At 47.2% G+C, this 25,016-nt stretch overlaps 1 protein-coding gene across 1 annotated transcript in view; it reads right to left on the reverse strand.

The window, feature by feature from the left end:
- Nucleotides 1-17,622: 17,622 nt before the first annotated feature.
- URB2 (URB2 ribosome biogenesis homolog) overlaps nt 17,623-25,016 on the reverse strand; it is a 279,036-nt gene continuing 271,642 nt past the window's right edge. The window contains exon 9 of the mRNA XM_075351698.1: nt 17,623-18,100. Coding sequence (XP_075207813.1) covers nt 17,900-18,100 — 201 coding nt within the window. The 3' untranslated portion in view covers nt 17,623-17,899. The remainder of the gene's footprint in view (nt 18,101-25,016) is intronic.

The following is a 25,016-nucleotide window of genomic DNA, read 5'->3' on the forward strand; positions in this document are numbered from 1 at the left end:
CGGGGGTGAGCTCAGGGGATGAGGTGTATAGCTGTGTGTCCTCAGCATAAAGATGGTACTGAAAGCCAAATCTGCTGATGGTCATTCCAATTGGGGCACTGTAGAGGGAGAAAAGAAGAGGTCCCTTGGACCGAACCTTGAGGGACGCCAACAGTGAGAGGAAGAGGAGAAGATGTGGAGCCAGCAAATGATACACTGAATGAGCGGCCAGAAAGACAGGAAGAGAACCAGGAAAGAACAGTGTCCTTTAAGGCGATAGAATGGAGCATAGAGAGAAGGAGATGGTGGTCAACAGTGTTGAAGGCTATATGGAGATAAGGTATGCACACCAGTGACTATGCAAGGGGAACACATGTAATAGCAGAAACTGCTGTGTGAATACTGACATGAAAAATCCAATAGCTATATGTAAGAATGAAAATGTGAAAAATGGAACCTGCATTACTGCCATGAACATATGAATAAAGAGAAATTTAGCTACTGAATTGATCAATGCAATAGAGCCCCAACACTACGCCAAAGTATTTCTCTACGTTGGGGTCCCTAGCTAGTGTGTGTCCTCTCATGCAGTTAAAAAAAAAAACTTACCGTGTATGGGAAGCGGAGACCCAGGCTATATATGCGTATCATGTGGATTGGCAATAGGTGTGAGTGGGGTGGGTTCACAAACGAAAAACTACTAACAAATAAGGAATAAGGTTTGGAACACCATTCTAAGTCTGAACTGGGTGCAAAAACCTAAAAAAAACCATAAAAAAACATCACTATATGGAGATAAGGTATGCACACCAGTGACTATGCAGGGGAATACATGTAATAGCAGAAACCGCTGTGTGAATACTGACATGAAAAATCCAATAGCTATATGTAAGAATGAAAATGTGAAAAATGTAACCTGCATTACTGCCATGAACATTTTTAACTGCATGAGAGGACACACACTAGCTAGGGACCCCAACGTAGAGAAATACTTTGGCGTAGTGTTGGGGCTCTATTGCATTGATCAATTCAGTAGCTAAATTTCTCTTTATTCATATGTTCATGGCAGTAATGCAGGTTCCATTTTTCACATTTTCATTCTTACATATAGCTATTGGATTTTTCATGTCAGTATTCACACAGCAGTTTCTGCTATTACATGTATTCCCCTTGCATAGTCACTGGTGTGCATACCTTATCTCCATATAGTGATTTTTTTTTAGGTTTTTGCACCCAGTTCAGACTTAGAATGGTGTTCCAAACGTTATTCCTTATTTATTTAACAGTGTTAAAGGCAGCAGAGAGGTCAAGAAGGATAAGCAGAGAGTGGTCACCATTGCGTTTTGCTGTCAAAAGGTCATTGGTCACTTTGACAAGGGCAGTTTCTGTTGAGTGTAAAGGGCGGAAGCCAGACTGTAAAGGATCTAGAAGAGAGTGGGTGGAAAGGTAGCGAGTGAGGCGAGAGTAGACCAGGCGCTCCAAGAGTTTGGAGATGAAGGGCAGATTGGAGACTGGTCTGTAGTTGCTTGTGCAGGACGGATCAAGATAGGGTTTTTTTTTAATAATGAAGTAATGATAGGGTGTTTGAGGGAGGAAGGGAAGATACCAGAAGAGAGAGAGAGATATTGAAGATTTTAGTTAGGTGAGTGGTGACAACCGGAGAAAGCGACTGGGTAAGAGGTGAGGGGAAGGGATCAGTAGGGCAAGTGGTAGGACGAGAAGAGGATAGGAGCCTGGAGACTTCCTCCTGTGACTGGGTCAAATGTGGAAAGTGAGCTGGATGGGAAAAGGGGAGGGATGGGATTCATAACGCTTAGTGGCTGGGAGCTGATCTCTTGGCGGATGTTTTCTATTTTCTCTGTGAAATACGAGGCAAGGTCATCAGCATGAAGGTCTGTGATATGGGTCTGTACTTTGGGACTGAGTATGGAGTGAAAGGTGTTAAAGAGCTTTTTTGGATTGTTGGATAGTGAGGAAATAAGGGTGGTGAAGTAGGTCTGTTTGGCGAGGTGAAGGGAAGAGTTGTAGGTCCTTAACATGAACTTGTAGTGGATGAAGTTTTCTGGTGTGCGGGTTTTCCTCCATAGGCGTTCGGCACTCCTGGAGCATCGCTGGAGAAATAGAGTTTGGGATGTGAGCCAGGGCTGTTTTACTCTGTGTTTGGTCTTTCTGAAGGTGAGGGGCACTACTTGGTCTATGGTACTTCTGAGTGTGTCATAGTAGTACTTTACAGCAAGATCAGAACAGGAAAGTGAGGAGATAGGGGACAGTGATGAGTGTAGAAAGTCTGTAAGTGTCTGAGAGTCAATGGCCTGTATGTTTCTCAATGTGTGATAGGTGGGAGTATGCTGGGGTGGGCGAGGGTTTGTGAGCTTAAAGGAGAGGATGTTGTAGTCAGAGAGGGGAAGAGGTGAGTTGTCAAAGTCAGAGATTGAGCAGAGGCAGATAAAGACCAGGTCAAGGGTGTTACCATCTTTATGTATCTCAGAGGATGAGAGCTGTAAGAGGCCAAGGGAGGTGGTGAGAGATAGAAGCTGGGACCTCATAGGATGGGAATGAGAGTAATGGAGCTTGGGGGGATGACCTGGAAAGTAAATTGTGGGGACAGGAGTAAGCCGACTCCACCACCATGTCTGTTTTCAGGTCTTGGTGAATGGGAAAAGTGTAAACCACCGTGAGAGATGGCGGCAGGGGAAGTAGTGTCAGATTCCTGAATCCAGGTTTCAGTGAGTGCTAGCAGGTTAAGAGAGTTATTGAGAAGGTAGTTGTGGATGTAAGGAAGCTTATTACATACAGACCGTGGATTCCAGAGAGCACAATTAAGAGAGGGAAGTGAGGGTGTACAACTAATGTTAATAAGATTATCAGGGTTTCTATGGGAGGTGGGGGAGGGGGTAGAGTTAGCATGGGGTGAACCGGGATTAGGAGAGATATCACCTGAAAGAAGTAGGAGTAGAAGGAGAAAGATCAGATTGTTTTTGGACTTGTGGCATGGCTTTTTCTGCAAGACCCTGGGGCACGAAGGATTTAGATTAATCAGATAGGTGAAAAGAGCCCAGGAGCCGTACATAGGGGAGGGGAGGAGGGAGGGACTGATGTGGATGAGTGGTGATGGAGGGGGGATAGGGCGGTGAAAGTGGACAGTAAAAGCATATAGGATGTTAGAGATGTAAATAATAGTCATGGTTGAAACAGAAGGTGTTAAAGAGTAGTTTACCTGCCACTTGCCCTGACTAACTGCCATTGAAATAACTCCCCAGCACTTAGCAACAATGGCGCTTTGCATAAGATGGCACGCATGCAGGCACCCCCACACGCGTGCACCCCTTAAGAAAGCCCCAGATATATAGGGAAAGCTAGAGGAATAGGTAAGGGGGATTGTGGGAGGTCAGCTTGTTAAGGGAAAGTAAAAAAAGGTAATCACACCAGGTAATAATTAGTGAATCAAAGGGAACAGAACATTTTACATCCAGCCTGACTCCAGACTACACAATCACACCTTCCACCATCAGATAACATTTTCAAAGAGGAAAATAGTCATACATCAGTGAGTATCAAACTAAATGTAAATGTGACATAGCAAAAGTTACAGCAAGCAGGATTATAGTTGTACCAGAAAAGAGGGTTCAGCAGAGATATAATGCAGGATATATGGAGTTACAGCAAGCAGGATTATAGTTGTACCAGAAAAGAGGGTTCAGCAGAGATATAATGCAGGACATATGAAGTTACAGCAATTAGGATTATAGTTGTACCTGTGTAAAGAGAGATGAGATGGATGTTAGTCCATTGCCATTGAAATAACTGCCCAGCACTTAGCAACAATGGCACTTTGCATAAGATGGCACGCATACAGGCACACCACACATCTATCTATTCATCTATTTATCCCTCTATCTATCCATCAATCCATCTATCTATCCATCAATCCATCTATCTATCTATCCATTATCTATCTATCCCTCTATGTAGCTATCTATCCATCCATCCATCTATCCCTCTATCTATTCATTATCTATCTATCCATTATCTATCACTCTATCTATTCATCTATTAATCTATCTATCCCTCTATCTAACCATCTATCTATCCATCTATCTATCCATTATCTATCCATCTATCCCTCTATCTATCCATCTATCCATTATCTATCTATCCATCTATCCGATAGATGGATGGATAGATGGATGGATAGATAGATATAGATGTATAGATAGATAGCTAATAGATAGAGGGATAGATGGATGATAGATTGATGGCTAGATTGATGGCTAGATTGATGGCTAGATTGATGGCTAGATTGATGGCTAGATTGATGGCTAGATTGATGGCTAGATTGATGGCTAGATTGATGGCTAGATTGATGGCTAGATTGATGGCTAGATTGATGGCTAGATTGATGGCTAGATTGATGGCTAGATTGATGGTTTAGATTGATGGATAGATTGATGGATAGATTGATGGATCAATATCGTGTTTCCCCGAAAATAAAAGACCTCCCCTGAAAATAAGACCTCCCAGGACTTTTCAGGGAAGATTTAATATAAGACATCCCCTGAAAATAAGACCAAGTCGTGGTCAATAATGAAGTGTCATGCAGCGGTGAAAGAGTTAAAGACACTGCAGGACACTTCATTATAGATAGCGGGCACCCCCAGAAGAGAGAGAGGGGAGCCAGCACGATCTGAAAATGGCATGCATCATATAAAAAGTGCAAATTCACAGATTTATTCCAACTGTACTGTAATATAAATGAGATTTTTAGCAAATAATTGATCAATTCTTTGAGCCACCCCTGCCAACGTCACGGCAAATCTCAATAGGGGGGTCCTACTCTATATTCTGTATTTCATGTGCCATGCGGCCTCCTAGATAAAGTTAAAAGCAGAACCATAATGGAGCACACATACCTGTAACCTGTATATATAACCGCTTCTATGTTGCAAAAGAGGCAATTGTGGATAGAGGCCAGCCCAGGTCCCAGCATGTGGAGCAAGCTCTACACATACCAGGACTATATCAGAACTGACCCTCCCAGTGCCAGAGAGCAACCATTGATAAAGGCGGACCAGATCCAAGTATGGTGCTTAATTAGCAATGCCTGTGGAAAGGGTGAGGCAACTGAATGTGTACAGCTACCAGCAGGAGGAATATATTGCAAACCAAGATCAGGCGTGCATAGCATGGTGGTGACCAGCCACCAGACATTTGTAGCATAACTACAACCAAACAGAGAGAGAGGGGAGCCAGCACGATCTGAAAATGGCATGCATCATATAAAAAGTGCAAATTCACAGATTTATTCCAACTGTACTGTAATATAAATGAGATTTTTAGCAAATAATTGATCAATTCTTTGAGCCACCCCTGCCAATGTCACGGCAATTCTCCAACCCCCAGAAGAGAGAAGACAGAAGAAAGAAGACCCCCGATCATACTTGCCAGACGCCAACCGGGAGCAGGTGAGCGCAAGGTCCTGTGGGGAGGAACAAACACACACACACTACAGATCGCAGCCACACACACACACACATCAGATCGCAGCCACACACACACACATCAGATCGCATCCACACACTCACAACATCCAGTGATATCACTTGCTTCTCGGCGGCGATACTGTGTGAGCAGTGATCTTCCAGGACCTTCCGAGGATCACATGGCCGGAATCATGTGGTATCTCCGGATGTTGTGAGTGAGTGTGAGGAAAGAGTTAACTTTTTATTGGTTCGAAAAATCATAGAAATTCATTCTCCTTTGCAAAGCAAGACCAGACTTGTTTACGTAACAGACTTTGAGAAAGCTTCAAGGACGCAGAATGTTTTGCCTTAAAGGAGAGATAACACTTTGCTGGGAAGAAACTGTGTGTTGCTGTGAAAATAAAATTTATGTTATGGGAACATGTAATTCATGCTTGTGACGAATCTAGACTAATGAATATGTTACATAGTTACGCCCTAATTAATTTTGTATAACCTTGTATGTCAAAACAAAATCAATACAGTTCTTTTTGGAGCGCACATCTCCAGCTTTATGTGTATAACAGCGTCTGCCTGTATCTCATTCAAGGCTGAGGGAAAGCAGGGGGGGGGGGTTACCGGGACTCCCTCTGCATTAGGTCATCACTGGCAAAAGTTGTGACCGTTTGGTCAACCTAACATTTCTGGCGCCCGAAAGCAGGGACCCGTTTCCCAGGACCCAGTGGACCGCCATCCAGAGGACGAGGTGACCAGACGTGGGGACCAGAAACACTTGGCCAGGTAAGAGTTGAACGCTTTCTGCTCATTTCTCTTCTCCCCATCTCTGCTATCCCCCCTCCTCAACGTGCAAGAGGGACACTGTAGGAAATACTGGGTAATTGGCGGGTCACTGCTGAACTCAGAGAACTTTTGCCAGCAGATGTTTTCTGTGTCCTTGTCTGCTTCTCTGTGCTTTGCCTTTGTTGTCTGTCCAAGATCAGAGGAGTTGGTAACATCTGGTTCATCCAGGCTAAAACTGTGCACCCATGGCCAGGCCGGACACCTTCGGGCTACGGAGCGAGTGCAGTGGGACCACTGCCAGTGCTAAAACCACCTTCGGACGAACCAGATAACCAACTCCATTGGCCCTCAAGTCAATGAGTGTTGCTAAGGGAATAGTGTGTCTGCCCTGTCCAATGGATGTGATATTCACTGCCCTAGCGTTAGTTGGACTAGCCCTGTTTGACATTGCTATCGGATATAGAGTGTAGCTCTGGTACAAGAAGGGTAACCCACCACCATTCAACATACTCAGCCCCCTCTGAACAAAGTTAGGACCCCACCTTAGTAGGAATACAGATAAGGAGTCAGTCTCCGGGTACTTCCAGGATAGGTGAGGCTAGTCCAAGGGACGTTCAAGGGTCTAAAAGCTGAAGAAGATAGACGAAGAATGGGTCAAGGAAAATCAAAAGACAGAGCTGGATGCACCCTGCAACATCTCATTATGTGTTATCATGGCAAAAGAACAGCCAGTCAGTCCAAGGAAGTTTTTAAGACATTTGGATTGAAGGGGAAGGATCAATTGGACCCCAACAAATGGGACAAAATAAGAGCTACTAGAGCAGGAGTAATAGCAGATAAATCATGGACTGAACTGGTCAGAACTCTTTCTAACATGGCCAAGACAGACCATGATCAAGGTTGGATATACCATGAAGAATCAGACACATGGAAAGAAACTGAGAAGAAGGCTAATAACGATCAGCAGCCTCCTCCGTACCTCTCAACTACTTCTGCAACAACTCCAAAAATAGCAGGACCCCCGGGATGGACCTGCACCAACTGTGGCCAACAAAATCCGGACTGGAGTGAAACATGCCTAGCCTGTGGAGCCCCACAGCACAAGCCACAGCACCAGTGCCTCTTTATCCCGTAGTGGAAAGAAGAGTCCTAATAAGACCACCTGTTAATCCACAAAACCCAGATGCTCCCAGAGATGCAGTTCCTCGTACGTATGAAGACTACGTACCCTGGACTACAAGCGGACAGATGGCTTTCCTGCAAAATGCTCCAGACCCGACTAGAAACCAAGTCAGTTTTTCACGTTACCTGAACCAAATACAGGTCTCTTACAGAAGCACTTGGTTGGACATGGAGGGTTTATGTAGAGTTAAAATGTCTCCTGAAATGTCCTGTCAGATGGGCAGTAAGTTTGGCATACATGTTCCAACTGATACCCGTACTGTGGAATCGGGCCAAGACTTCATGACAAGACTCAATCTTTTTTGTGCCCAGGAGCAAAGAACTAAGGGCACAATGGGACCAGTGCATCAAGGGCCTGTGGAGAATGTCAGCTCATTTTATTACAGATTGATGCAGTCATTTGCAGATGAAGGGTTTGACTTACAAGAAGGCGCAATACGTCGCCTGATGGTAAGATCCTTCATGGATGGAATACATGCACCTCTGGCAGATAGATTGAAAGTATGCTGCCCTGAATGGAGAAATATGGAAGACCTAGATCTTCTAGTCAACAAAGCAAGTGGCTTAGAAACCGACGCAAAGGATAAAAGGACCAAGAAGAAAGTTGTCATAGCAGCAGTGGACGGTCAGCCAGAAGGCACAAGAAAGAAGGCACTGACCTGCTACTATTGTGGGATCAGAGAACATGTGATCAGAGACTGTAGAAAGAAGAAGAGGGACACTCAAAACCAGCCCGAGATTCAGGAAGAAAAGACTGCCTGACTTGCGGCAGCACGGGATAGGGATGTCAGAGGTCCATTTATACACGTCCCCCTTCAAATTGGCAACAAGGAAATAAGGGCTCTGGTGGACTCAGGAGCCTCCCGCTCCATACTCCCCAGGAACCTGGTGCCTGAAGGCTCCATCTCATCTGAAGCTACTGTAGTATCCGGTTTTGATGGACAAGCCCAGATAATCCCAATAATACATCCATTGAAGGTGAAACTGGGACTACACATGTTCGTGTCCAAATTCTTAGTGTCCCCGCTGGGTGGAGATGCCCTAGTGGGAGCAGGTGTACTCTCAAGATTACAAGCACAGATTGTCTACAATGAAGATGGATCTGCTATCCTGCAAATTCCGGAAGATATTCCAGAAGAAGTCCTGTGCACTCTTCAAATGATCGAAGATCAATCAGAATCTGATGCCACACAGGAAGCAAACACGAATCCTGTACTTCTACAAGTTCCTGCAAAACTCTGATCCACATCGAAAACTGACCTCGGCACACTACAGGTGCCCCCCGTAAAAGTTTCAGTCAAGCCTGGAATTACCCCACCACAGCTGATCCTCTTAAAGCTCAACAGGAAGCTGCTCTGGATCACCAAATAAAAGAACTGCTGAAGTCGGGAGGTCTCAGAACTACTAAGTCTCCTTACAACACTCCGCTGTTTCCTGTCAAGAAAAAACAAGTGAAGAAAGGTGACCCAGTCACGTACCGGATGGTACACGATTTGAGGGCAGTGCATACTGCAGCCCCTCACTCCTGTTGTTCCTAATCCACATACACTACTCATACAGGTACCGGCAACATCTACCCATTACATGGTCATAGACCTTGCTAATACCTTTTTCTCAGTACCACTGGACCCAGCATGTCAAGATCTTTTTGCATTCACACACAAGCAAAATCAATACACGTGGACAAGGCTGCCAGAAGGGATGCAGCATTCCCCTACGCTATATACTCAGGCTATGAGTAATGTCCTTCAAGGTTGGCAGCCCCCTGACCGCTGTGTCCTCCTCCAGTACATGGATGATTTACTACTGTGCTGCTCAAGCGAAGAAAAATGTATAACGACTTCAATAAGTCTTATCTTCCTAGCAGAATCAGGATGCAAAGCGAGCAAGGAGAAATTACAATTCTGCAAAACGAAGGTCACCTTCCTGGGATACTGTCTCTCTGCAGAACAAAAACATCTAAGTCTGGACAGACAAGAAGTAATCAGGAAGGCAAATGTCCCTAGGAATCTCAAGCAACTCAGAGGATTTTTAGGACCAATATCATTCTGCAGACAGTGGATTCCTAATGCGTCACTACTCATGCAACCATTGTATGACTGCACGAAGATTGTTCCATTTTCCCTCACAGAAGAAGCCTGACAAAGCTTTCAACAGCTCAAGGAACTAGTGATTGATGCACCTGCTTTGGCCCTACCAAACTATGATCTCAACTTCTATCTGTTCGTAGCAGAGCTTCAAGGATTTGCCGTAGGAGTACTCACCCAGAAGACGGACAAACATCATATAATCGGGTACTACTCCTCTCAACTCGACGTCGTCACCAAAGCAGCACACACCTATGTCCGTGCTGTCACAGCAGTTTCAAACATACTACAGAAAGCATCCGAAATCTCACTGGATTTCCCGACCACCATCCTTACCAGCCATGACATCTATGCTGTTCTCAATCAAGTGCAGCTGAAACACCTCTCCATGGCAAGACAAGTCAGACTTCAGTGCACGCTGTTGCTACCCCCAAACATCTCATTCGCTCGAGTAACCAGTCTAAACCTTGCTGATCTGCTAATCTTCACAAGTTTAGAAGGGGGGACAGAGGAAGAAAGTGACAAACGTGCCAGCGCACCATTTGACCACGATTGTCAAGAACTCATAATAATAATATAATATTTATTCACTTATATAGCGCTATTAATTCCACAGCGCTTTACATACATTGACAACACTGTCCCCATTGGGGCTCACAATCTAAATTCCCTATCAGTATATTTTTGGAGTGTGGGAGGAAACCGGAGTACCCGGAGGAAACCCACGCAAACACAGGGAGAACATACAAACTCCTTGCAGATGTTGTCCTTAGTGGGACTAGAACCCAAGACCCCAGCGCTGCAAGGCTGCAGTGCTAATCACTGAGCCACCGTGCTGCCGAGATGCTCATCCAACATGAGGCAAAGCCCCTGCACAATATTCAGACAACACCGCTTACAAATCCAGACTTTGAACTTTTTGTGGATGGAAGCAGATATGCCGATGACACAGGCAAGTTCCACACCGGATTTGAGGTAGTAACTCTATATGCAGTCTTAGCCAAACAACCGCTACCTCCGCACATATCTACCCAAGAAGCGGAACTTCTCGCCCTCATCTGGGCCATTGAGTTTCTGGAAGAATGAACAGCGAACATCTACAGGGACTCAGCCTATGCACACGGGATTGTGCACGATTTTGGCACTATCTGGCAGACTAGAGGATTCCTCACAGCAGCAGGAAATCCCATCAGGCATGGAGCCTCAGTGAAGAAACTAATGGAAGTAGCCTTGATACTAAAGCAGCTGGCAATCATAAAGGTTGCTGCCCACACCAAGGCTCAAACACCCGAGGCAAGGGGAAATCGCTTAGCCGACCAAACAGCAAAACAAGCAGCCTCACTCCCTTTGAAGGAGACGGAAACAGTGTCAACGATGGAGGAAGAAACGCAGAACCTCTCTGAGACACAGGAAAACGCCTCTGAGGAAGAAAAGGCCGGATGGTGGGCCAAGGGGGCAGAAAAGGTGGAGGGGATTTGGCGCCTAAATGGACTTTCCGTCCTGCCACACAGGTGGTTCCCTGCCATTTTCCAAATACTTCACTACCCTATGCACGGTAGCACAAACTCAATCATTAACCAGATGCAAGCTCATTGGGTAGCCCCCGGCTTCAGACAATACGCCTCCCAGAGAATAAAAGCTTGTCACATCTGTCAACAGCATAATCCAGGCCAGCTAACTAAAACCCCGCAAAGACACATGCCAAAGACGTCTGCCCCATTCCAAAGAGTACAAATAGACTATATCCAGTTGCCAAAACATGCCATCTACGAGTTTGTACTTGTCTGTGTAGACCTCTTCTCAGGATGGCCAGAGGCCTACCCTGTCAGCTCAGCCACGGCCAAAATCACAGCAAAAAACTGGCCTGTGAGCTGGTACCCCAGTTTGGACTCCCCGAAGTCATAGAGTCAGAACGAGGTACCCATTTCACTGGACAGGTTTTCCAGAACACCTGTTCCCTGTTAGGCATTCAGTCAGCCTTACACACACCTTACCACCCACAGTCATCAGGGAAAGTGGAAAGGTTAAATGGAACCCTAAAGCTCAAACTATCCAAGGCAGTGGAGGAGACTGGTAGACCATGGACAGAATGTCTCCCCATAGCTTTTTACTCCATAAGGACCACCCCGCAGGGAAAGCACAGGCTCTCACCCTTTGAAATACTTTTTGGTAGTGCACCCAGATTAAGATGCTACTTCCTGCAGGAGTTACACCTGCAATATGATAGCCTAATGTCTTATGTTGTTTCCCTGAAGAAGAGACTAACTGAAACCCACCAAAGGGTCTATTCTTCTCTACCTAATCCTGATGCTGTTCCAGGAACCCACTCCCTAAAGCCTGGTGACCGGGTCTACTTAAAGGAGTTATCCAACATACACTCCAAAAAAAAATATGATACTGTCTGCAGAGCCGTGTGTCTAATCCTATCCTGTGTGATACTGTCTGCTGAGCTGTGTATCTAATCCTATCCTGTGTGATACTCCTGCTGTCCTTGGTGACACTTTAGACATTTGTGGTCACCAACAAAATGGCTCTGCACTGTGTCCCTACATGTCATTCTCTGTTATCACTCAGATGACACTAAACACTCAGATTGGGAGGGGGGAGGAGTGCCATCACACACAGGAGAGCAGACTCCGCCCACTTTACTGCAGGCTGTAATGTGAGCTTTTTATACAGTCGGATTTCTGTAGGATTTAAGCAGCTGCTTCCTCTAGTGTTTAACAGTGGAAAATACCAAACTTAATTTTTTTAATATTTTGCTCAATTAAGGTTGGCTGTTGGTTGGCTTCAGAAGATGGTCAAGAGGATGAGGACTCTCTACCTGATCTCGTGGAAGCAGCGAGAGCCCCATCCACTGTGGAACAGGTTCCCCTGGGAGATCACCTGGATTCCTTACAGAAAATCCAGATGCTGGAAGTGCTTCAACAGAGACGGGCTGCTTTCTCATCCCAACCAGGTCAAACCACCGTCACCCAACATCATGTGGAAACTCAGGGCATCCGTCCCATACAACAGGCTCCTTACCGGGTCCCTGAATCAGTTCGAAACACCATGCAGCACGAACTGGAGGAGATGTTACAGCTTGGGGTAATCCAGACCTCCCATAGCCCTTGGGCCTCCCCTGTGGTGTTAGTACCCAAGAAGGATGGGAGTACTCGATTTTGTGTGGACTATCGGCGACTAAACGACCATACCGTCAGCGATTCTTACCCAATGCCTCGTATTGACGAACTTCTAGACCGACTGGCTGGGTCCCGATATGTCAGTACCTTGGATCTCAGTAAGGGATACTGGCAGATCCCTCTAACGGAGGAAGGGAGAGAACGGTCCGCTTTTATAACCTCCTTTGGTCTGTATGAATTTCTAAACATGCCTTTTGGAATGAAAAATGCCCCGGCCACCTTCCAGAGAATGGTGGACCAGATCCTCCGGGGATGTGGTGACTTTGCTTGTGCCTACTTGGATGATATCGCCGTCTTCAGCCAGACGTGGGAGGAACATCTGAATCAAGTAGCAGTTATTCTGGACCTGATTCTTGCAGCCGGCCTAACCATTCGACCCGATAAATGCCAATTGGGGATGGGGGAAATCCAGTACCTAGGGCATAGAGTGGGAGGAGGGAAGCTCCGTCCTGAGCCTGCCAAAATCCAGGTTATTAGAGACTGGCCTGTACCCCAAACTAAGAAACAAGTTATGGCTTTTCTGGGCACTGCCAGTTATTACCGAAAATGTGTTGCTCATTTCAGCACTGTGGCCAAGCCTCTTACCGGCCTGACCAAGAAAACAATGCCCCAACTGGTGATCTGGATTCCAGCCTGTGATGAGGCTGTTAACCGGCTGAAGAATGCTCTGATCTGCGATCCTGTCCTGGCTGCTCCAGACTACAAGCGGAGATTTATTGTGCAAACGGACGCCTCTGCTTACGGACTGGGAGTTGTCAGCCAGGTGAATGCAGCTGGGGACGAACACCCCAACGCCTATCTCAGCCGGAAACTGCTGGACCGAGAAGTGGCCTATGCAACTGTTGAAAAAGAATGTCTGGCTGTAGTGTGGGCCCTTAGGAAACTAAGGCCGTATCTGTATGGGCGAGAATCCACTGTGGTTACTGATCACAATCCCCTCACCTGGCTGAACAGAGTCTCTGAGGACAATGGACGCTTATTACGATGGAGCCTAGCTCTGCAGCCCTATAACTTTACCATACAGTATAGAAGAGGCAGCCAACACCAAAATGCAGATGGACTGTCCAGGCAAGAGGAGCCTTTTGAGTCCTGTCAGCCATGCCTGCGTGTACTTAACCAGCGACCTGTAGAGGTCCCTAGTACGTACACAAGTTGGGAGGGAAAGGGATTGTCATGATGTATGTGCTTTTCTCCCTCCCATATTTTTTGTATAAGATGCCATGTGATGTATTTTACCTTCTCACTGTATTTGCTGTAATACTAGGTCAGGATGTGATGTAACTTTCCTTTGGTTGTACTTACTGAACACTTTAAAATGTCTTGGGATGTAAGTAACCATACCTTCCCCCATCTCCTGTGTCTCTGGGCCCATAATGCAATTATCTCTTGTCCACACAGCCAGGGGAACTTCCCATTGTTTTGTAAGCAGTGGATAACGCCAACTACACAAACCTGTAGACATCTCGGAGCCAACCTTCTAGAATCTTCTAGTGGGCCCAACCATTGCATAGACCCCTACCCTTGAGGGGCGGGCCCACGAGCTCAGACAATACACTCCTGTTTCTAAAGCTGGTGTCACACACAGCGACAACGACAACGCTGCTACGTCACCATTTTCTGTGACGTTGCAGCGACGTCCAGTCGCTGTCGCTGTGTGTGACATCCAGCAACGACCTGGCCCCTGCAGTGAGGTCGCCGGTCGTTGCTGAATGTCCAGCTTCATTTTTTGGTCGTCACTCTCCCGCTGTGACACACACATCGCTGTGTGTGACAGCGAGAGAGCGACGAAATGAAGCGAGCAGGGGCCGGCGTCTGGCAGCTGCGGTAAGCTGTAACCAGCGTAAACATCGGGTAACCAAGGGAAGCCCTTTCCCTGGTTACCCGATATTTACCTTCGTTACCAGCCTCCGCCCTTGCTGCCAGTGCCGGCTCCTGCTCTGTGCACATGTGGCTGCAGTACACATCGGGTAATTAACCCGATGTATACTGTAGCAAGGAGAGCAAGGAGCCAGCGCTAAGCAGTGTGCGCGGCTCCCTGCTCTCTGCACTGTGACATGTAGCTGCAGCACACATCGGGTAATTAACCCGATGTGTACTGTACCTAGGAGAGCAAGGAGCCAGCGCTAAGCGCGGCTCCCTGCTCTCTGCACATGTAGCACAGCGACGTTATGATCGCTGCTGCTTCTGCTGTGTTTGACAGCTAAGCAGCGATCATAACAGCGACTTACAAGGTCGCTGTTACGTCACAGAAAATGGTGACGTAACAGCGACGTCGTTGTCGCTGTCGCTTAGTGTGAACCCAGCTTAAGTGCAGTTGGGAGCTGAGTTTTGAAGAGGAAGGGAGCGAGATCTGATTCTGCGGACAGTTCTCGCCGTCCAGTGGATTGTGTGGGATTTCTGGGGCTCTGAAAAGGACTATTACGTTGTGATCTGGCACTTTGGATTATCGGGAGGTGCCTCCGAATCGGTTTTATTTGGACTTGTCGTGTGCTGTTCCTGTATTCCTGTTAGTAAACCTGTTGGATCATCCTCGGCCTGTTGTCTCTCCTAGCTCTGCTGTACACCCCGTCACAACGAATATGGTCGGGCACATTTATTAACGCTATTATCCTGTAGATTAACCAAATATCTGCAGGTAAATAGACTCATCAGGCATGAGAGGGTTTTGTTTTTGATAGATATTTTTGAACATTTTCTGACTTTTTTTCCCCATATCACAATTTATTTTGTAAAATAAAAACTAGAAATATTGAAATTTTCACTCTGCCCACTGGGGCTTTTTTGTAGTCAAACTTCCCGTTTCAGAAAATCTAAATTTTGCGCAATTAACAGATTCCAAGACTATCTTTGGTATTCAAATATCTAATTAACATGTATAAAAATCATTGTGAAGGGAGGGGAGAGTAAAGGTAGCTGTTATATCCCGTACTGTGATTGGTGGATCCATTATTTTTTACCATAACCAAAAAATTATCATTGGTTTGGCAATACATCCAAGGATGTAAGCAGGGGGTGCCGACAATTGTAGTTTTGCATGAAATCCTTATGATTATTGCATCATATATTAAAGCATCACTGTAGTGTTTTGTTTTGGTTCCCAAGCACTAGAGTATTTTCACTTTTACAGACGTGGCTCCGATCCTGCAGCACTATCTTGTATTCACAACTTCTGACTGGCCAGAAATCAGATGTTACATCACAAACTCTCAATGCAAGACTATGAGAGCCAAAACAAGCCTCGCAGACTTGCATGAAAGAGCAAGAAAAAGACTGATGGCACATCCTATCTTTCTAATGTGAACAGGTGCAAAATGAATATGAAACATAGCACTGCAGTGTGCAACTGTCTCCTTTTTGTTGCTAAGATATGTGGGACAACCAATACAGGAATATAGATATGCATTACTGCTATGAAAAAACATGTAAAAATTGAGATACTTGGACTCACATAAAATCTGGCCAATTTTGTTTACTAAGTATCTAAATTTTTACATTTTTTTTTTCATAGCAGTAATGCATGTCTATATGCCCATATTCATTGTTACACAAATCTTAGCACTCAAGTGTGCAACGGTCTCCTTTTTGTAGCATGGAAGAGTGACTTCTGGTTTGCTCCATGAAACACTGCCAGAGACCAACTGGATCGGTGGGAATAGAAGGTGAAGATGCCTAAGGGTAACTGTAAGACCATTGGCAGGCATCTTAGATTTAAAGCATGATTCGAGCGGTAACAACCAAAAAAAAAATGCTGAAATGGTTGCTTTTCTATGCATATGGTGCGTAGTGTGAGTGTATTAATATACCGGTAGTTATTGCAGTCTTTTTCAGGGTCCAGTGCCATTCTGTTCTACTTCTAAGTGATGTCACTGCTCTTCAGACTGTGTTTTACACTGAACTCTGTGCGAATCAGAAGTTGCTTTTACAGTGTCTATGGAGAGCCAGAATGAGGCTCCTTAGACATCAATGGTAAAAGACTTCTTGCTCACGCATATGGTTGCAGTGAGGCCACAGTTTCTGCAACACTCTTGTAGGGGGACAGCAGCTTTGCACAATCTGGGTGGCTCTGCAGCTGTTGCAAAACTACAGTTACCAACATATCAACCTGTCCAAACATGAAAGAAGTACCTTTGCAACAGTTGCATTTCCACATTTACAGGTGTCCCTGCAGAGGAATTTGCCTATGTTAAATGAAATCTGTCAGGTGATTTTTTTTTTGCAACATACTAAATGGTATCCTGAAAGAGTTTGGGAAGCCCTTTCAGGATGTGTGACTTATTGCTCTACCTTCTCCGTCTTTCTTGCTGTAAGCTCCGGTAAATTCAGTGTTGTGCCGGCTAGTCAAGTAGATGTTAATACAAAATGAATATTCACTGCTCCAAATGTCCATAATTCCACCCACTTCTTGGTATCGGCACCAGTGATCGTAAAAATCTTCACAGTCATTTACTGCCACTGACCTCAGTGCTGAGAGGTGGGCGGGATAATGGGTGTAGTGAGCAGTGAATACTTATTTTGGATTAACATCTGATTTACTAGCAGATGTAAGACACAATTTACCGGAGTTTACAGCAAGAAAATCAGAAAAGGTAGAGCAATAGAAGTTACATATTCCGTTCCTGCCTCCCTTACTTCGCACGGGTGGGCTGGGACATCCCATTCTCCCAGCCAAGGGTGCACATCATAACCCCACTCCGCTTGCTGGTTTCCTGCAGCGGTGACTCTGCTCTTGCCTCTTGTGATCCTGCTCCACCGACAACTTCCCCACCCCCACAGTGAGCCAGGTAAGCTAAATTCAGACTATAAGATGCACCCCATTTTCTTCCCAAAGTGTGTATTAGTCTGAAAAATCTGGTATTTAAGAATGGAACAGTTTCCAATGAACTTGTCCGTTTAGAATACAAAACGTGGACAACCATCTTTTTCACATCAATACAAATCAAAAGGACTTCATTACATCAGCTCTAATTAAGCAATTTCTATTTAACATTTATTTTCTATTGGTTTTATGCCTTCAACTTATTCCGCAATGCGTAAAATAGACTGTCCAGAATTTCTCTCATATACACATCCTAGGCCCAATTTGACTGAAATTGAATAAGCTTATAAGTTTTTGGAGAGTGGACTTGTAGTCCTCCATGCAGATGTTCTCCTAACCTGGATTGAAATTCACCAGTGTTACAAATATCCAGAGACAACTACTGAACCGTCACTGCGCTGTATATTTTCCATCTTCTTGATTCCTTGTTTTGTATTGGGAAGAGTAATCATGGTACAATTCTTTAAACACTTCTCGTGCTCCAATTTGTAAGGATGTGTTTAAAAATTTAACATCACGATCAATACAAAGATCCAAGATATGAAATATTCCTTCTGTCAAACACTTTTTAACTTCAGGCTGAAGTGTCACCTATATGAAAACAATACAAAAAGTGTTTACAGTCTAAACGTTGATAAGCATTTTACAAAATATGACTTAACTTCTTCCAATTTAGGATTTAATAGGACATCCTCTGTTGGGTCATCGTGTATGGTGCGGGCTCAGGAGCTGAGTACGCACCATACTTGATATATATCTTATTTCTATCAATCACTGACAGCAGCATTTAAAGCATAACCATCATTTTAGCTTTAATTTTATAAATCAATAGTGCACATGAAAATAAGCAACTTTGTAATATATCTTATAAAACAAATTTGCTTTTTTTTTCAGAATTGGTCATTTATCTAAATTCTGAGGTAAAATCGGTATTCAGTGAAGACTTTCCCATTACTGAGATAGGAGATGGCACTGCTAAGATTTTATGTAAACAAAAGAAGGAAGAAGGTGTGGACCTCTACCTCTAGCTCCTCCCTCCATCATAGAATCTCATCAGTAACAACGGTCATCTTTAATCTCAGTAATTGGAAAGTCTGTCTTCATAGAATACAGATTTGCAAATGTTAATAATGAATGATCTAATCTGGCAGAGAAAGAAGCAAATTTGTCTGATACGATATATTACAAATGTTCTTATTTTAAAGTGTACTATTGATTTACAGGATAAAAATTAAAACCACGGTTACACTCAAGTGGCGTAACTAGAGTTTGATGGGCCCCGGTGCAAAGTTCGGACCCGGGCCCCCCCGCCCACCGACAATTGGGGTACGGGATGACACAGGCACTCGGGGTACGTGATAATCACGGTGAGACTTGGCTCTTACCCTCAGCACCCAGGTTTCCCACGATCTAAAAACCCTCTATCAGCATCCAGCTTTCCTATGTTCTGATATCCAACTTGTCATCGCCACCCAGCTTTTCCATGCTCTGCTATACATCTTTCCCTCAGCACCCAGCTTTCCTATATCAGAGCATGGGAAAGCTGGGTGCTGAGAGAAGATTATAGCAGAGCATGGGAAAGCTGGGTGCTGAGGGAAAGAGCCTTTTTCCCTCAGCACAAAACATTTGAATCCCATGCTTGTATCTTTGTCCCCCCTCGTATATAGTTCTCCAAATACTGTAATGGCCCCCACACAGCCTTCCATATAGTATAAAGGGTCTCACATAACCCTTGATATAAAAGAATGCACCTCCATAGTTCTCCATGTATTATATTGCATTTCCCATAGTTCTCCATGTATTTTATAATTCACCCCATAGTACTCAATAGATTATACTGCACCACATAGTGCTCCATGTTTTATAATGCACCCCCATAGTCCATGTATAAGGTAGCCTCCATAGTCCTCCATATATTGTAATGAAGCCCCCATGGTCCTATATGTGTTATAATGTGTCGCGGGCGGAGGAGGTGACGCTACGCTCTCCCACTGCTCGGGTCCGGCCGCTGCTGCTGCTGCTCGGTGGTGGATCGAGCGGTGGGCCGGATCCCGGGGACTCGAGCGGCGCTCCTCGCCCGTGAGTGAAAAGGGGATGGGGATTGGATGGTGGGGATTTAGTTATTGTCCGTGACGCCACCCACGGTTGTGGTGAGATTGGTGACACCACTGCTGCTCTAGACGGGGATCCCGGGAGCGGTGACAGGGAGCAGCTTTGTTGTTAGTTCTCCCCTCCTTGGGAAGGGGGTTGGTTGTCCCGGGGCCCGGTGATGGGGTAGGGATGGATGGCAGGCGGGTTGCGGGGCCTGACGAGGTGCAGGGTCGCGGGGGCAGCGCTGTGCCGCACGGCACGGTGGTACTCAGCCAATGATGAGGACACAGTTCTCGGTAAAACACACGGCTGGATGGACGGGTTCCACAGACGGCTGCGGTGTTGTTTCTCCCGGCAGGTTGGTGGTGACTGCCTTTCCCTGCACCTATGTACTGTAAACGGTTCCAATGGGTTCCCACCGGTAACCCACTCCCCAGCTTGGATATGGGCTGGAGGAGCCCCTTTTGCCCACAGGCTCTGGCCCTGGGAACTTTAGCCTTGGCGGTGACTGTGTTTCCCTCTCTCGGTTGGACGGTTGCCTTCTGTCGGGACTTGCCTGCTGGGAAACCCAGGAGGTTCCCTTCGCTAACGGATTTGGCAAATTCACAGCGACTCCTAGCCTTGCCGGGGTCCACAAGCCCCTAAAAGATGGTGCTGACTTCTCTTTGCGTACCGGTCCGGTACCGCCGGGCCACCGCCCATCCACGGTCCTTACGGTAAACTCAGATAGGCCACTCCTGCAGACGGTCATCACCGTCTGCCAACCTTGCTTATCTGTCCGGGCCACACACCCGGACCAACTTCAGTCTGCTCACTTTCCACTTTCCTTCCTTCCACTTTCACCTCCCTCACTGAACTCTCTGCTTTTTCCGCTTCCAGGACTGTGAACTCCTCAGTGGGCGGGGCCAACCACCTGGCCCACCCCCTGGTGTGAACATCAGCCCCTGGAGGAAGGCAACAAGGGTTTGTGTCTGACCTCGGTGTGCCTGACCGGGAGTGTGGGGTGTGTTGGTGTTGTTCTCTGTGGCCACTGGCTTGTCCAGGGCGCCACATTCCCCCTTAGTAAAATGCAGACCGTCCGCGGGCTGCCCGTCCATCACTGCTTTTATTTTCACCAACTGAAAAGATAAACAGTGATTACAAGTAAAATAACATCTTCCCACATCGGGAGATACTCTTACTTAAAACGTTACTTAACGGTTACAGCTTCCGCTCTCTCCCACCCAAGCAACCTGGCCCTGATGCTGCCCCTAAGCAAACAGGCAGCACCCCTTGACCCCAGTCCAGCACAAGTTGCCCGAGCGGGTTCTGTCCTTTTCAGGGGACCCACGTCCATGGGGAACCCCTGAAACCCCCAGAGGATCGCCACCGGTTCCGGTGGTGGCTGGGCCCCAGCCTGCTCCACTGCGGGCCCTTCCTCCAATCTGCCTCTCCGGAGGCGGTAACGGTATAAGCCATAAAACATTATTATTTACATGCCACAAGTTTGTGGTTGCCCTGCTAGTTCTCGGGCCTGTTCGTAGTAGTTTCTACGCTTAATTTGAAACGGGGGGTCCCAACGGGGACCAGTTGCCAGCAACGACCGATTCTAATCAAGCAGCAAATCAGATGAATCTTCGGTTAATCCTTCTTTTCATTCTTTCAAAACTTTAAACGGTACTTTTAACACACACACACACACACAATTTTTCCCCCTTTTAAAGAGCAGTTTCCCTGTACCTAAGTGGGGGTCTACCTAGGTTGGGACGAGTGGACCTCCGGGGTCCAGTGTCAGTGGGGACAGGCAGTGGGGCAGAGGGAACAATCAGTTCCTCTTCCCTGCTATCGTGTGGGGCAGGCGGAGGCATAGGGGAGCTGGGTACAGGTTCATCCCTGGGCACTGGCTCATGGTCGACCACTTCCATCACTTCCTCATCCACGGGTTGTGGGAACAGTATCACTGGAAGATTCACCGCGCCATTCTGTGTAGGCCAGTCCGCTGGGAAGTCACCCATCACGGTGTGGATTACCTCTTTTGCCTTCTCCGCCGGTTTAGGAACCGGAACTTCAGCCGCTGCCCTCAATGCTGGTGGGGACCTCTTTAGATGGTCCCGGGAAACCGTGGCCAAAGTGCCCCCTTGGTCATGACTGATCTGGTAGGCCTTCCCATCTTCCCATCCTGTGGGCTGTATGACATATGGGGTTTGCTCCCATTGATCATTCAGCTTGTGGGTCCTCCTCTTTCGCTTCAGCACTACATCTCCAGGCTGGAAAGGGCCAGCAGACGCCTTCTGGTTGAAGCGCTGCTCCTGTTGTTCCCGACTCTGACTCAAGTTCTTCTCAACATATTCCTGAATCTGTAGGTACTGCACCTTCCGCTGAGTGTCCCATTCAGCTGTCGAAGGGAGTGCTTCTGGGGCTTCCAATCCCATGTCCAGATCCACCGGTAGCCGGCCGGGGCGAGCCCTCATCAGGTATGCTGGGGTGCATTTCGTTGAGCTGGAAGGGATATTGTTGTACATATCGACCAAGTCAGGTAGCTTCTCCGGCCACAGGTTCCGCTCTTCTAGCGGCAACGTCTTGAGTAGGCCCAGGACCAGGTGGTTCATCTTTTCACACATGCTGTTGGTTTGGGCATGGTAAGGCGTGGTCCGGATCTTCTTGCAGCCGTACAACTGACAAAATTCATGGAACACCTCCGCTTCAAAGGCCGGGCCTTGGTCAGTAAGCACCTTCTCAGGGTATCCATGTTGTCGGCAGAAATAAGCCTGGAACGCTCTAGCGGCGGTACGGCCAGTTAGGTCTTTGACTGAGACAACCACCATGAACCTTGAATAGTGGTCTACAATTACATGGTCCAGGGCGACCAGCTCCAGCGGTTGATGTGTAACGATCGGGTGTAGGGGCGCCTTCTGGCTGGCTTCGTCCTTCCTTCTCAGCGTGCAGGGGCCACACTCTCGGCACCAGGCCTCTACAGATTCCCGCATTCCACTCCAATAGAACCGCTCTCTCAACAGCATTTCCAGTTTCTTCCATCCAAAGTGTCCAGCACCATCATGGTACGCTTCTAGGACGGTGGGCACGTTAGCTTGGGGAATCACCAACTGGCGGATTTTCTCACAAGTCTTCGGGTTAATCAGCTCACGGTATAACTTCCCCTGGTGTAGATACAGCTGGGTCCGTTCTCGCCACACGCGTTGGGCTTCAGCTGGGGCGGCAGGGTCTATTCCAGCAGCGCCTTGTTCCACCAAGATCTTGACTAAGCGAACAGCGGGTGCCTGGTCCTGAGCTTCTTGCCACTCCTGGCTGGGCAGCGGGTCCAGGTTTACACGTTGTTGATAGACATGCACCTTCTCAGTCGGTGGCTGATGAAATGCGGGCAGCTCAATCTCTTCGAGGTCGTCATCCTCAGGCCCTTCTTCCAACAAGTGGGGCATCCGAGAGAGTGCATCGACATTAACGTTAGCACGGCCGGCCCTGTACTTGATGGTGAAATCGTAGTTGGCTAGCCTAGCCACCCACCGCTGTTCCAACGCGCCCAGCTTGGCGGTGTCCAGGTGGGTCAGCGGGTTATTATCTGTGAAAGCGGTAAACTTAGCTGCTGCCAGGTAATGGCGAAATCGCTCGGTGATAGCCCACACCAGTGCCAGGAGTTCAAGCTTGAAAGAGCTGTAGTTCTCGGGGTTCCTCTCAGTCGGTCGAAGCCTTCGGCTAGCATAAGCAATCACTTTTTCTTTTCCATCTTGGACCTGGGATAGGACTGCCCCTAAGCCTACATTGCTGGCATCGGTGTAAAGGATGAAGGGGTGGTTGTAATCAGGGTATGCTAGGATTTCTTCTCCGGTCAGGGCCGCTCTCAGCTGACGGAAGGATTCCTCATGCCTTTCCTCCCACACCAATGGGGCTCCTAGGGGTCTACCACCTTTGGTCTGTCCCACGAGGAGGTCTTGCATGGGGGCAGCCATCTTCGTGTACCCCTTGATGAAGCAACGGTAATACCCCACCAGGCCAAGGAACTGCCTCACCTCCTTCACCGTGGTCGGCCTCGGCCAGTCCTGAATGGCGGTGATTTTCTCAGGGTCAGGGCCGACACCCTCTGCACCGACCACATGCCCTAGGTACTGCACTCTGGGTTTCAGCAGATGACACTTGGAGGGCTTCAACTTCATCCCATATTTGGCAAGGGACGCGAACACCTCAGCTAGGTGCTCCAGGTGGGCTTCATATGTCTGGGAGTACACAATCACATCATCCAGGTACAGCAGGACGGTCTCAAAGTTTAGATGTCCCAGACAGCATTCCATCAGCCGTTGGAAGGTTCCAGGGGAATTGCACAGCCCGAACGGCATGCTATTAAACTCGCAGAGTCCCATAGGGGTAGCAAATGCAGTCTTCTCTCGGTCTTCTGGTGCCACAGCCACCTGCCAGTACCCACTGGTGAGGTCAAGGGTGGAAAAGTAATTCAAGGGTGGAAAAGTAATTAGCGGTTCTCAGCGCAGCCAGAGATTCCTCAATGCGGGGCAGAGGGTAAGCGTCCTTATGTATTATCTGGTTAATTTTTCGGTAATCCACACACATCCGCATGGTGCCATCCTTCTTCTTAACCAGTACAAACGGGGTGGCCCAGGGACTACAGCTGTCCCTAATAACCCCTGCCTCCTTCATGTTCCTCAACATGTCCTTGGCACATTGGTAGTGTGCAGGGGGAAATAGGCCTGTACCTCTCTTTGATAGGGGGATGCTCACCGGTGGGGATATGGTGTTGAACCCCTTTAATCTGCCCAAAGTCTAGGGGATGTTTGCTAAAAACCCGCTCATACTCCCGTACAGTGTTATGCTCACCGTTTCTTCCATTCCACCGCCGGCATCATGGTTCTTGTACTTCCTGGGTACATCGCGATGTCCTCGCGGTGAACAACAAGAACCATGAGGCCGGTGATGGAAAGGAATGTAAGGTGAGCATATAATATGTGTACCTTCCGTTTTATCGCCAGCCTCCTGGGTCCTGTAGTTCGCCGCTCCGCTCCACTCCAGGCTGTGCATCGGCATCCATAGCGACGAAGCAGGAACTTCCTGGTTCCTGTCACCGCTACTCAAAGGCAGCGCGCTGGCCAATCAGAGGCAAGCGGCTCTGCCTTTGACGTCAGCGCTCTGGCCGCGGAAGTTCCTCTCTCGTTGTTATGGTAACCCGATACACAGCCTGGGCCCGTACCAGAGAACAGCAAGTCCCAGGAGACCGGCGATGGAACGAAAGGTAAGGTGAGCATATAATATGTGCGTGCGTGCTTGTGTGTGTTTGTACGTGTTTGTGCATGTGTGGAATGATAGAATAGGGGACCAGGATGGGACATTTAACAGGTTGCGGAACGAATTGTCAGCATTGCAATGATTTCCTATGGGAAATCTTGCTCTGCTGAACGAGTAACTTGGTTAACAA

This window comes from Anomaloglossus baeobatrachus, chromosome 5 (assembly GCF_048569485.1).
Source record: "Anomaloglossus baeobatrachus isolate aAnoBae1 chromosome 5, aAnoBae1.hap1, whole genome shotgun sequence".
Classification (NCBI taxonomy): Eukaryota; Metazoa; Chordata; class Amphibia; order Anura; family Aromobatidae; genus Anomaloglossus; species Anomaloglossus baeobatrachus.